We start from the raw sequence: 15,184 nt of genomic DNA on the forward strand, positions 1-15,184 counted from the left end.
CAGAACGATGTACTGCGCTCAGTGATGCGGCTAGTAACAGTACCCCTTGTTCTATGTAAATAAGTTTTAACTACCAATGTAAAAGACCCCTGTTCCGTTGCTCATCCTTCGACCTCGTAATCTTCACGAAAGAAGCAATCATCGTCAAGGAAACGCGGACGACGGCTCAGCCTCCGTGTGACGCCCCGGTCGCGTACGCCAGCTCACGAGACGCGCCGGCGGCGTAGGCTAGAGAGCGACCCCCTGTGTGACGCCAGACTCCGAGGCCACGGCTCCCACCGAGCGCACAAATATTGGTAGTGGGCGAGTACTGCAGCCATTGGCGCTGGCTTTCAAGTACGTATCAAGTCAAAACCCAATCGGAAACAAAGGAGTTGTCGCAACGGTCCTCTCGCTTGCGAAGAGGTTAACCAACATCACGCACCAGGTGCCGCTCCGTCATAGTGGAAGTTGGTCAGCTGCATGGTCCTGGAATCAAGCAGAAGTACTGGGTCAGCGGCGACGCCATGGGCGCCGCTCAGGAATCCCAGGTCCTGTGGCGAGGGAGGCTCGAAGTCGTGCGGGATTCTCACCCAACCGAAGGCCACCTGCAAAAGGTTCGCCACTTCTCTTGTAATGATAATGAAATTGTCATCCACGCGAAAAATATAGCGTGACACTACAGACTCGTCCCAGTGTCTATTGCCTGCCTGCTTTTAGTTCTTTATGAACACTTGCGTCACAGTGCAGGTTTCTAAAGAACTTACTTGTTTATTCAGCGTTTGCGCATATGGAGTGGACTCCATTCGCCTTCGCACACCAGTCTCCTTAGTCCAGATGGTGGACTGATTCAATGCCCCGCCGTCAGCCTTCCTTCTTGTATGGGTTCCCTTTGCATCTTCGTCATACAATGCCGGGCGGATAGCAATTACAACCTCTTAGGAAGACTCCACCCGGAAGCTTTCCCAAGAATTCGCTTGCGCGTAACAACAAATACAATAATAATAATAATAATAATAATAATAATAATAATAATAATAATAATAATAATAATAATAATAATAATAATAATTTATCTATTTATTGTTAGTATTTATTTATACATACTGCAACTCTCAGAGGGTTATCGCAGGAGTGGGATACGAAATCAAGGGTGCCACACACACAGTAAAAGGGGGTACAAAAATCCTAGGTACAAAGCAAAGCACTAGTATAAGGAATATGTTAAAAGAAAAAATGGTCTGAGTACAGACATATATGCATATAAACATAGTGAATGATACACGGTTTTAGGAATCACGGACATTAACCAACGATTGCCTTTACAAAATCATCAAATGTCAATTTTCGTATGTTAGGGGGAAGTTGGTTCCACAATTCAATGGACCGGGGAAAAAAATACTATATTGGAATTTGTCAGTGCGGGCGTACAGTGGTGCTATATTTAGTGGGTGAAAATTCCGTGTGTTAGACACTTTAGCAAACTTAATGCATTTCAAGTATGGAGGAATGTTCAGAGTTAACAGTGGTGTAAAACAATTTAAGACTTTCTACATTACGCCGCTGTACCAGCGAAGAGAGGTTCATGGAGGGAAGGTTAGAAAAGGGGGAGAAGTCCTTGTCGTAACGCCGGCATATAAATTGGATAGCTTCTTTTTTTGGACGGATTAGAGTTTTTTATGTCGGATTTTAGGTATGGATTCCAAATGGGACACCCGTAATCCAAGATGGCCCGCACTAGGGTTTTATAAGTAGGCAATTTCGTTTCTTTAGGGGCTGAGCGCAGAGAACGCTTTAGATTAACCTAGACGTGCTAGAGCTTTAGAACAGGCTGCTTCAATACGTTTGGACCAGGATAAATCGTGTTTGAATAGAATGACAAGGTGCTTATATTGAGAAATGTTGAAGGAAAAAACCAGTCACAAAACACAAAGGACGAGAGGTTCACACCACAATGGCTTGAATATCAACTTATTACAAACGGCGTGTCCCTGCAAGACCAGCAGAGCATGCGCAACCGCAGCATCACAGAGCATGGAAAGACAAGATATCGCATCTATCGTGAGTGACCGAGAAATGCGAATTCTTTTTCAAGTAAGCGCACCGATGTTGTACTAATGCAGTCGTCACCTAATAAACCGATGTAGTACGCTTCCAGGATTTCTCGCTCTTCTTTGTCCTTGCCCCTACCGAGAATCGTTAGATTGCTGAACAAAGAGTAACAGCCACATTCATTGCAATGGCCAGGCAAGTTTGCACCGTTATCTTACCCCAGGGAGGAGTGGTGCTCATGGAGGCGGTCATTAATACATCGACCGGTTCGGCCTATGCAAACTCTTTCGCATGTGAGCGGGAATTCATACGCAACCCTTGCGACACATGCCGTAAAAATCAGTTGATAGTCCACTTGTTGTGGTATGAACCTCTCTTCTCGTCCTTTGTGTTTTGTGACTGTTTTTTTCCTTCAACTATGTACCAAAGGGCCCGGCTTTCCACCCTTTTGAGAAATGTTATCTAGAAGAATACCATTGAAATAATAAATTGGAAGACGCAATTGCACAGTACGTGTCGAGCAGGACATAGAGACAGTTTTGCGAAAATTGATGTTCATCTGCCACTCGTTAAACCAGCTACAAAAGTAGGAAAATGCATTATTCAGAATGGCGTGATCTTCATGATTGGTAATTGTGTTATAGATAACGCAGTCATCGGCGTAAAGACGAATTTTAGTTGGTAGCGCATTCTTAGGTAGGTCATTTACATACAGGAGGAAGAGAAGCAGGCCTAAAACTGAACCCTGCGAAACATCAGAGGTAACGGCCACCGTGCGCGATTTTGCAGAATCGAAACAAACGTATTGCGCTATATGTGACAGAAAACTAAAGATCCAGGTAACCAGACTATGATTATTTAAAATACTATTTAGTTTCTGCAAATAATAATAATAATAATAATAATAATAATAATAATAACCTGGGACAATAACGTTTAGGCAGTCAGGCTATATATTCTCTCGAGCGAGAGCCCCATGACACAGGCCCAAAACGGTGATGATGAGTATGTACAGACGTGAAGATGAAGCGTAGGAATAATGCTCACACCATTTTTCCCGCGCGCTCAAGTCGCCAGCCAGGCCACGACTTAGGAAGGAAACGCCGAACGATTCGTTTGAGGCGCGAAACATGAATGATATCCGAAACACGGTAACGACAGTCGGAAGAAACCTCCATAGGCGAATCTACCGGGGGGCAAGGGGGGCGCTTGCACGGTGAGAAGTGGAGGGGCGATGTATGTCATTTGCCTTGCCCCCCCCACCACACACACTTTTGAAAGCGGGCACTTTCGGCTGCACGCTAAAAAGTCCGTCAAAACTACACCTGAAGCTAAATCTTCTTTCTTAATAGAGTGACCACAGAAGTGATGCTTTGCTGTGCTACTCATCCCCTTCTTGGATAGTGAGGATTGTCTTTTGTGCCTTCTCGGGACGCCCTGTAGCGGAGAACGCATGGTATTCGCCATACACGCTAGCGTTGCGGAGGACGCCTGGTGCTGGGCAGTACCCGCCCTAACACATGTCAGCTTGCGCCACTTGCGTCATGCCCATTTTTCTTTTTTTTTGGGGAGGGGGGGGAGCGGCACCATATCCGTATTTGAAAACACAATCAGCTTGCTACATTTCACCTTCGGGCGAGGTGGAAGTTCCGATAGAGAATCATCAGTTGAGCCCAACGACGGCTGTGCCTTGCAGCATGAGATCGTTAAATTATCTAATGCTGGATCTATTTAATCTCTGTCCAAAGGTAGCCTACAAAGCGCTGCAGTCTGAGCATTTTATCATTATCAAAAGATAATCAAACTTCTTACACGTATAATTGTCGAATTTTATTGTGTAACCATGACTTATCGTAGATGCTCGTTAAAAATGATCTTGGTAGAACGTGTAGAGCCATTTAAATGCCAGTAGAACACTGAATTAAATTTTTCTAAAGGCACATGTCACTTCTGACTTGGACGATTTTATTTTCAGCCTGTTTATAAACAAGGGCTGCACTATTACCTAATTGCTGAAAGGAGAAACAACAGCAGACATTTGGTATTTTGAAAAATGAGGACCACTTTCTGGAGACGTGTTCCGAAAACTTGCACTGTGCAGGTTGCTTGTGTGCTCTGAAAACAGTTACTAAATGGCCGCTTTCTCCCAATTTTTATGCGTTATACACAGCATTTAGTTTTCCCCCGGTATCCTCGATAAATATGTGAGGCACGGTGTTTATATTTATTTCAAGTACGAGGCAATGTCCTGAGTGACGAGCGATATATGTTTATTGAGTGTAGGTTCATTGCAGCCTTTCTAGAAAGTTATTCATTGAAGCGTTCCAGAGTGTCATAACGCTGCTCATCTAAATGTTTCCCAATCTCCTAAAACAACAGCGCTAAAGACGGTTGACATGTCGTGAAAATGGAGAGAATCTTAAATGCAATGCGTTGGGAAACTTTAACTTTTCTGCTTTAAATGGAAGTGTTGCAGATAATCACTAAATCACCGCTTTTCTATGTGTTTTCCTGCGTCATACCAGATGCGTAGTTTGTTTCTCCAGTGTTCTCGGCGAGCGAAACAAGGCATCTTGTTTATATCAGAAAAAAATTAGGGGCACGGTATGGTCAATGAGTAGGCACTGTTCCATGGTTAAATGCGCATTTGCCAGTACAATATGTATGGAAATGGTCCATAGCGTTATTAGTCAGTTCTGCGAGCGGTGCTGGTATAGTTACAACTACAACTGAGGTCCAATTTTGCGAACATAAGGGGAACAATACGCCAAGTTTATGTGCGATGGTAAATGCGTGTTGATAAAATACAGCATTAAAAAAACTGCAAGCAAGGGTTCGAAAGTATCGCGCTGCTGCTATTAGCTAGCTTTTCCAATGTTTCGAGAGAAGTCTGCATTTCAGATATTTTATACTTTAAATCATAGAGTTTCTCACTATAACACCTAGAGGGAAATCTGTCGCCACCGTCTATGGGAGTTTCTTAAGGGGGCACCGTGCCGGCATGGGAATGACGGTATATGTGTCTGCGAGGCTCGCGTTGGCTGGTGCTGTAAGAGGCTTCGTCTAAAACGTGGATATGGCTACACAAATAACGCGTTCTTAAAGTAAAATCTTCATGGAATGTTTCCATTCACGCATAATACATCTTTACTCACCTACAGTGCATGACCAAGCGAAGAAAAGCAAGAACAAACGACAAACTGTTCCAAAGCGAGCACGAATTTTGTCGTCTGCCCTCCAACTTTAGCGGCCCGCTGATACTTTTTACCTATCATATAGTTGTACATGCAATAACAAGTTCTTATAGTTAAACAAAACATGGTTTTGTGTAATAATAAAGCTAAAACAGCTTTTCACGTGCTGTTTTAGTAGAAGATGAATCATTGTGACAGACGGAACGGTGCTTGCCAAGCGCGTCTTCAAGGTGGCCTGTCTCTCCGAGAACGATGCCAATCCGAAGTCACAATATACCGGCATTCCCATGCATACCACAGCGCAGCAGTGCCAGATTTCCCACTAGGTAATGTAGTGAGAAACTCCGTGCTTTCAAGCATAGAGTTTCATATTAGTATAACTAGAGGAAAATCTGGCGCTGCGATCGTTCAACCATCATGAGAATGATGGGAAGTACAGGCTACGGATTGGCATTCTGTTGACTGGCGAACTAGTCTACAAGCATTTTTTTGGCAGTTTTGGTTTTTCTCCAAAGGCAATTGCTCTAACCTGCAGTGGGACAGTGCAACGCTGTGCTCTGTGCCTTTGTTCTGTGGCGACAGAGGCGCTGAGCCAGTGGCGACAGCGCGCTGAGCCAGCGGCTGGGACGATGTTTGTGTCCCGGTGTGGTGTCGAAGCCCTGACGAGAATGCGACGGCATCGTAAACGTTGAAAGAACATGTGTTGACCGTTTGGACCTTGAATTGTTAAGTGTGTTAGGTTGGCGCTCTCGCGTTACGTGTTTTAGGAAACTTCAGAATAGGAAAATGAAGGCAGTACTGATACAAGACATAAGAAAGTTGTACTTCTAGTGGCTTGACAATCAAATTTTATTAACGGCTTTATTATGCATTTCTCGTTTATGTGCTCATTGAAATGCGTGTTTTAGGACTTTGAGCACACAAACTTACTTGTGGTAGGAAAGGTTGCTGCTTCCTGGCTGTAGTCTAGTGTCGCAAAATGTGTAAGTGGCAAGCCACGCCATAACGCTTCGGAAGCGGCACGTCAGTATAAAATATAATGAAGCATAATCATAGGAGGCCACAAGCGTATTAGCTAGCACCGCAGCAGATGTGCTTAAAAACATTTCAAGACGTTCAGCAATCGTGACAGCCGACGCAGCCTTACGAAAGAGCGAGAGAGTTCGCAAGTGCCTGTCGTCTGCGAGAAAAGTCTCGCGTTTGCAGCGAGCAAGCGTCGTTGCAGACGACACTTGTAGCATTCCTCTCAAGGGCGCAACACTTTCTCACAATACAACATTTTTATTTCCATAAATATTTGATGAGCGTTTTTGTATAAGTACATGTACGGTTCTTATTGCTGTTGCAAGAATAAATAATTAATTATTCTCTGGCGTTAAATCGGGAACAGCATTGCACAAGCATGCATACCCTGGTGGGTCCTGGTGATAAACCATAGTAAACCGTGCTTCCATCTCAAAGTCATACAAAGCTTATGTAACGTGTTGTACATTATATAACATATTTCAGAAATATAATTAGATTTTACGCGATAATACTTGAGTATAGCTTCGTTTACTGCTCCGCAAGCAAACGCGGCTAGTCTAAAGATCGAAGTCAATCCGAAGCCTGTACTTCCCATCATTCCCATGTAGGTTGAATCAACGCTCATGATAGCCCCCGTAGACACTAGCGCCACATTTACCTCTAGGGTATTTATTTAGTAACACTATGCTTTGAAGGAATAGGCAGCATTTTAAGTGCAATGTGTCGCGTAGCTTTAACGTTTCTAGCTTATTTAGAAGCGTTACCAAGACTTATTGAACCCTCATCTTCTTCCTTGTTGCTTTTTCATGCGTGATATGTTAGTTTCGCCTGGTTTCCTCACTGAACTAAAGGCAGTAGCTTCGTTATGTGTGGTGACTGTAAAGATACGTTTATGGGTGATGGCAGGTGAAGTTGAAAATAGATCCGCAATGGGCGCTTACGCAATAAATTACGTATGCAAGCACTCTAGAGTGTTATGAGCGTGTCTAACGAGCGGGGAAGAAATGAGCCCGTGGCATTAGCAGAACTATAAAATCTACCAGGAGTAAATTTAGCGGAAATTGGCGGTACGCTATGAAAACTCCCTGTGCGAAGTTAAATCAAACACAGCCTTTGGAAGAAGTTTCTTATTACAGTGTTAAAGCGTGTGATATGGCCACTATCAGCTATGCTTTCCAGAGTCTCGGCATAGCTTTGGGTTACAACAGGTTTATATTTTGTGGAAACGGAAGGAGGGACGTCGTAACTGCAATGTGCGACATTTTTATGCGCCAAGCCTAGTTAGAAGTTTCTGAGCCGTCCTCGTTTTTTCCCTATTTTCAAGCGTCATAACACGTTCCGACTTGGTTTTAGCGTTGTCCCCGGTGGAGTAAATACGACATTTTGTTTATATTTGCCGAATATAAAGGACGCTTTTTATATTGTGCAGTACAGCGCGGAACAAGGGAAAAACGAGCGCCTCCCTTGTCCGCCGTGTATCGCGCAGTCTAAAAGGGGAAACCCTTCTGTAAAGGACGAGTTCTGGGCAATATTTAGTAGAGTTCAAATACAGGGGACTAATTATAGCATTTGCAGTAAATTACGCATGCAAGTGATCCGGAGCTCTATGAATGTGATTTGCGAACAAAAAATGTATCCCATTCCTCTGGGATAACAGTGAACTCAACCGATATCAGAACTAGCTGAAATTGAAGGGAGGCGCAGGGAGGGAGGACACTATAATAAATGTTATGGCGAAGTAATATGTGCGTTTGATGAATTACTGGATTTTTAAAAACTCCCAACATGAAGTGCTCCAAAGGATTACACACGGGAATGTTTTCAAACGGAACAGCCATATATGATGTTACGGGAAGCAAGAAGCGTGCGTCTATTTACAGATGGCTTTTAATGGCTCAGCCAACAAGCGTAGAGCAGCGATAATGATAAACTCTTCTTCGTCGTCTCTAAGGCCACCATCAGCGTCCTCTTCTTTCCACATAATCGACTGTGATATCATCCCCGTCGAAAAAAGCACCTCATTGGTGCGGCTCATCGGTCTGAGAAAAGTAAGGTTTGAGACGGCTGACGTGGATGATGTCAGAGAGAGGTGAAGGCACGGTGGCATCCAGCGGAGACACTTCATACGAGACAGGGGTCACCTGGCGAAGGATGCCGTAAGGGCCATAGTATCGCGAGAGGAGTTTCCCCGAAAGACCAACACGCCGAGTTGGATACCAAACTAGCACAAGAGCACCTGGTTCGTAGTCATTGTCGTAATGGCACTTCTGGCATGTCTGTGAAGCAGAAAGACGAATGCGGGCAATCTGGCGTGCTTGGGTCGCTGTGGATGTGACATCCCGAATGTACTCTGTCGGCGAGTCGAGTGTTGTCGAACGGAAAGCCTCAAAAGGCAATGTCGGCTCACGGCCGAAAAGGAGATAGAAGGGTGAATAGCCAGCTTTGTCGTGGCGCGAGGAATTGTAGGCGAACGTGACAAATGGTAGATCAATGTCCCAGTCGCGATGATCAGTGGAAACATACGTTGCTAGCACGTCAGTTAATGTGCGGTTCAGGCGTTCGGTAAGACCGTTAGTTTGAGGATAGAAGCGGTAGTAAGTTTGTGTTTAGTAGCAGATGATCGAAGTAGGTCGCCTATGACTTTGGCAAGAAAGTATCTGCCGCGATCGGTGAGAAGTTGACGAGGTGCACCGTGGTGCAAGATAACGTCGTGAAGCAAAAAATCAGTGACGTCTGTAGCACAGCTGGTCGGTAGGGCTCTAGTAATGGCATAGCGAGTTGTATAGTCCGTAGCGACGGCGATCCACCTATTTACGTCATTTGATATAGGGAACGGTCCGAGATCAACGCCAACGGGAAAAACATGGTCGGTCGGTATATCCAAAGGCTGCAGCAGACCGGCAGGAGACCGACAGCTGGTCTTTTCCGGCTTTGACACGACTCACACGCGGCAACATAGCACTGGACGAAACGGTTGAGACGGGGCCAGAAAAACCGTCGCCGAATTCGGTCATAGGTCCGCGTGACGCCAAGGTGTCCAACGGTGGGAACGTCGTGCAGTTGCTGCAGTACAATGTGTCGAAGATGAGACGAAATGACCGTGAGGAGCTCGGGCCCGTCGGGGTGATGTTGCGGCGATACAGGGTGCCATTTTGTAGTGCGAACATGTGACGGGATGGGTCAGACGGATCAGAGAACAGGCGTTGGGACGTAACGATTCATCGCGTCGTTGTTCAGCGCCAAGCAAGGCAGCCAACTATATATATATACGGCCAAGTATATATAATGTGCGATTACAAGAAACGGGAACTTTTATTGCAACCGTTGGAAAGGAACAGCTTCGCTGGGAATCGGGTTGTTCCAGGTCGCGCCCATCTGCTGTTTTTTTTTTTTTCTTGTGAATATTGCAAGTAATTTATGTTGGTTGTACCAACCTCGACGGTATATATTAAATGAACTAGCAATATATTTATGCTGGACACTGAAATGCCAAGTAGAATTCTTTGTTTAACCAATAAAATTGTTTGTAGCAAATGTGCATTTCTTATGTGCGCTGTACTGCTGCTACTGGGCGGGATCCGGAACCTCTGTGAGACATTTATTGCCTTTTGTCCCTGCATTATCTTGGATATTTGATAGAGCGGTAGAGCCCCGTGGTTTACCGTGCGTCATTGAACAATAGGTCTGTTTGCGAAATATAAATATAACTGACAGAAGCATTTGCAGGCTCGTTCAATCATTGTAATAGTAATTCGCAGTATATTGAATTACCCTTCCGGTGAACCTGTTCCTGCTCACTCTTGCGCTACTGTTTTAAACACTGAGTTCAACAAAAGCTTCTCGCCATTGTCTAGCCCCCATTTGCCTTTTATGAGGCAGTATAATTACTTAGTCGTGGATTTCATCGTCATTGAAGCACCTGGTGTTGCCCCACTCATTGACAACTTAACATATCAGACTTCCACATCTTAAGATAAGCGCAGAATTTTTGAAGAACACATCTACTTAAATTTCCGTTATACTAACCAAAATTTTCGAACAATCATTGAACTTGCCTGTACAATGGAAAACTGGGAAGGTGGTTCCAATGCACAAGGCAGGTGCTAAATCTTCTGCCACTAATTATAGACCAATCTCTCGCACCAGCAGCTGCTGTAAAATGCTGGAGCCCATATAGCAATCTGTTTGATTTTCTCCAACTCATTTTTCACGTGAGCGCAGCGTGGTTTTCGGAGAACATATTTTTATTTATTTATTATTTTTTATTTCAAAATACTGCCAGCTGCTTTTTGGCAGCCAACGCAGGAGTGGTACATAGAAAATAAAAAGGGATACTGCACAAGCAAAGAAAATGTCAAAATAAAATTCGAACACAGCAAGCTCACACACAGTGCAACACAGATCATACTTGTACGCTACTGCGCAGAACAACATCTCTGAAACTAATGACACGAGTTGAATAAAAATTCGGTACGAAAGGAATTTCGTGCTTTGCTCACAACTGAGAAATAGCCGATAAGAAAGAGTCGACAGTACGCTTGTTCGTTACCTCTTGTGGAAGCCTGTTCCATTCTCTTATCGTTCTAGGAAAAAATGAAAATTGATAAGCGATAGTTCTAGCTTGGGGTAAAATAAGGGTAAGTTCGTGCTTTCCGCGGGTACTTCTACACGTGTTAAACTGTAAGTATTTGTCAAAATGCATTTTAGCTTGGCCGTTCACTATGGTGTAAAGCATCTTCAGACGGTGTAGCTTACGGCGTTCCTCCAGTGTTGGAGGACCAGACCTTGAACGGAGATCAGGTAGTGACACTTGTCTTCCGTAGGCATTAAAAATAAACCTGAGTGCTCTTTTTTTGTACTTTTTCCAGCCTATCTGTATCAGCTTAGTGTGCGGGTCCCAAACGACATCACCATATTCAAGTAGAGGACGCACCAGTGAAGTATAACCAACTAGTTTTGTCTTGCTTGTACAGTGCTTCAGACGTTGCCGAAGTAACCATAGTATTTTTGAGGCTGACGAAACTATCTTTTTAATGTGCGCACTCCATCTTAAATCGGGAGATATTTCAATCCCCAGATATTTAAACGCATCGACAAGAGTAACGCCAACGTCGTTAATTTTCTATGCATGCGATAGTTTTTGGTTACGCTCATTTGGGAGCACTTAGGGATATTTAGGCTCATTTTCCAGGTCTGGCACCAGTTAGAAATCTTGTCTGGCACCAGTTAGAAATCTCGTCTGGCACCAGTTAGAAAAAGCTCGTTCACGCAGAAATTACAATGTATTTTAGACCAATCCTCATGTTCTGAGTGCATTTTCTTAGATTTCTCTAAAGCGTTTGATAACGTATGTCACAAGCTATTATTATACAAACTAAATCTTCTTAATATTGACTGTAACCTCTTAAAATGTTTGGAATGTTTTCTAACTAATCGTCTTCAATTCGTCAGTGCCAACGACCATAACTCTGCTTTCACTAAAGTATACTCAGGTATACCACAAGGTTCTGTGCTAGGCCCTCTTTTATTTAGTATTAATATTAACGACCTTCCTTCAGAATTTAAGGCAGAATGCTCGGCTAGTTAGTGGTTATTCGTACAACGGGACATAGCACTAGCGTGTAAAAAAGGACATGACAGAAACAGGAAAAAAGACGCACCGAGCGCTAGGTCGGTGCGTCTTTTCGTCGTTCGGTGCGTCCCGGCGCTTGCTGGAATGATAGCGCACTAGATGACTTTAAAGGGACACTAAAGCGAAACAATAAATCAGTTTAGACTAATAAAGCATTCTTTGAGAACCCTGCAGGCAGTCATTTAAAAAAATAGTTTGATTATTAGATGAGAGAATGAAGGTCCAAGTGTCAGTATTTGAATTTCGCACCTAAACCCCAGCGCCGGCACGTCAGCGTGACGTCAGGGATTCCAATATATGTTTTCGCATTTGGGTCGCGTTGGCTGAATAAAGGTTCTCGAAACTTGCCATGTTTAATATTTGGTTCCTTTAGGACACAATGTAGTCAGTCTGTACCGCTATATATATTTAGTAGGCCCTAGAAGATGCCATCAAAATCCAAGACGTCAGAGTCCCCAGGTGCGGAAACTTAAGTAGGCGTCGCCACCCGTATTTCGTTCTTGCGCTTTTTCTGGCTTACCAAACGTCTTATCGTTGTAAGAGTGGTGTTTCTGGTGTTGTAGAACAGTAATTTACTGATGCAGAAGGAATCATTTTTTACTTTAGTGTCCCTTTAAGCGGGATACGGCGGACGACGTCAGTTCGTAGCTGTAATGACGATGGCGTGTCTTCAACAGGAGCGATTTAGTAGTTTATGTCACTTAATCGTCGTAATACATACGTCGTAATAATAATCGTAATAATACATACATACATACGTCGTAATACGGCCCGGTATAGCGTGACACGAATTTTTTGGACAGGCGGACATGGCGAATTGGAGTCCACAGAACCACAGAAAAACGAGATTTCTGGGAAAGAAGCCAAGGTTCCGGCGGCGACTGTCGTAGCGAGTCTTGTGTGACGCCAGAGCCGCTGTAGGTCAATCATAGGCAATCTGGTGAGCCATACGAGGCCGACCAAAGGCGTCATCAGCGTATCCCGTGGTGCGTCGCGACACCGAATATAGCAGGGTGTCAAAAGGCGGAGTAAAATGCCGACCAAACAAGAGGTAGAAAGCCGACAAAGCGGTGGCATCCTGACGTGACGAATTATATGCAAATGTCACGTAGGGAAAAGTGCTGTCCCAATCACGATGGTCTGCTAAAACCTACGTAGCAACATCAATGTAACGGTGCGATTTAGTCGTTCAGTCAGTCCGTTAGTATGTGGGTGATATGCGGTTGCGAGCTAGCGTTCGGTGTAGCATGAACGAACTATGTCTTCGACAACGTGGGACAGGAAGCGCCGGTCGCGATCTGTCAGCACCTGCTTGAGCGCGCCATGGTGAGGTATCACGTCCTGAAGTAAAAAGTCTGCTACACTTGTAGCACAGCTGGTCGACAGGGCACGTGTAATAGCATAGCGGGTCGCATAGTCTGTTGCAGCGGCTATCCATTTGTTCCGTTTTATCGATGTGGGGGCCAAGAACGTCCATGCCGACACGGAAGACAGGCTCCTTGGGAACATCGATTGGATGAAGGTAGCCAGCAGGTTGCGCACATGGCCTCTTCCGCCGCTGGCAGTGGTCACAAGCCGCAGCGCACCGTCGCACAGAGCAGTACAGGCCTGGCCAGAAGAAGCGACATCGCACTCTGTCATAAGTGCGGGAGGTGCGAAGGTGTCCCGCAGTGAGTGCGTCGTCGAGTTCAGCAAGAACAGCATAACGGAGGTGACGAGTGACAACTAGCGGCAAATGTGGTCCATCAGAGCTGATGTTGCGTCGATAAAGAATGTGGCCATAGAGCACAAACATTTGGATTGAGCGATCTGGTTGGCTAGAAGTCAAGCGCTCGATTATCGACCGTAGATAGTCGTCCTTTCGCTGCTGAGTAACTGTATCGCGAAAGTCAGAAATGACCAGAAGGGAAGTGTCGGAATCCAGTTCATCGTTGTCAGGAGGATCGACAGGGTGACGAGACAAGCAGTCGGCATCCAGATCTAAGCAGCCGGACTTCTACATCACAACAAAACAATATTCCTGGAGTCTCAGTGCCCAGCGGCCAAGGCGGCCAATTAGGTCTTTCAGTGCCGAAAGCCAGCACAGGGCATGGTGGTCCGTGATGACAGAAAATGGCCGGCCAAACAAGTAAGGGCAAAATTTAGCGACTGCCCACACAAGACTTGGGCACTCGCGCTCGGTGATAGAAAAATTGCGCTCTGGAGGGGACAAGAGACGTCTGGTGTAGACAATGACACGCTCGTCTGCATTTTGCTCTTGGGCGAGGACAGCACCTTTGCTATGGCCACTGGCGTCTGTGCGAACTTGAGTTGGTGCAGATGGATCAAAGTGGCCTAATATGGAAGGCCTTGCCAACAAGCGGATGAGGGTGTGGAAGGCGTCGGCTAGTTCGCGGTCCCAAAGAACGAAGTGTCCTGAGAAGGTCTTTCAGTGGCCAACAAATATCCGCAAAATTTTCAACATACCGACGAAAACATGAGTATCAGCCCACGAAGCAGCGCAAATCTTTTGCTGAGCATGGTAAAGGAAAGTTCTAAACTGCGTGAATCTTATAAGGATCAGGATGTACACCAGCAACACTGACAAGGTGGCCAAGAACTTTGACTTCGCGGTCTCCAAAAGTACATGACACTTAGATGAGTTATGTTGGAGGTCAGCCTTCCTAAAAACATTAAGAGTAGCGGCCAAGCGACTGAGGTGGCTCTGAAACCTAGCGGAAAATACAATGACATCGTCCAGATAACAGGCAGGTGGATCACTTATAGCCCCGAAGGAGAGAGTCGGTCATTCTTTCGAAAGTCGCTGGGACATTTAGAAAATCCGAAAGGCATAATGTTAAAATGGTAAAGGCCGTCCGGTGTAACGAAAGCGGTCTTCTCACGGTCGAGTTCATCAACCGCAATCTGCCAATAACCGAATCGGAGGTCAATTGATTGAGAAGTATTTGGATCCGTGAAGGCAGTTGAGAGCGTCATCATTCCGCGGGAGAGGGTACACTCATTTTACGTCATCTTGTTTAGTTGACGGTAGTCAACATAAAATCACCAGCTACCATCCTTCTTCTTGACCACGAAAACCAGCGATGCCCAAGGACTCGAAGCCTCAATTACACTTTTGGTTAGCATCTTGTCTACTTCAGCTTGGATAACGTGGCCTTCTGCGTGAGACATGCGATAAGGACTTCGGCAGATAGGACTAGCATCACCGGTGTTAATCTTATGGGTCACAACGGAAGTCTGCCACAGCGGGCGATCCTCAAAGTCAAAGATGTCGCGATGAGACACGAGGACGGGACAGAGA

General features: G+C 45.1%; 1 protein-coding gene across 1 annotated transcript in view; it reads right to left on the reverse strand.

The window, feature by feature from the left end:
• Positions 1–15,184, reverse strand: part of LOC126545889 (protein Skeletor, isoforms B/C-like) — a 341,332-nt gene that overhangs the window by 209,495 nt on the left and 116,653 nt on the right. The window contains exon 5 of the mRNA XM_050193912.3: positions 425–587. Within this exon, the coding sequence (XP_050049869.2) occupies positions 425–587 (163 nt within the window). The remainder of the gene's footprint in view (positions 1–424; positions 588–15,184) is intronic.

The sequence above is a fragment of the Dermacentor andersoni genome, chromosome 1 (assembly GCF_023375885.2).
Source record: "Dermacentor andersoni chromosome 1, qqDerAnde1_hic_scaffold, whole genome shotgun sequence".
Taxonomy (NCBI): Eukaryota; Metazoa; Arthropoda; class Arachnida; order Ixodida; family Ixodidae; genus Dermacentor; species Dermacentor andersoni.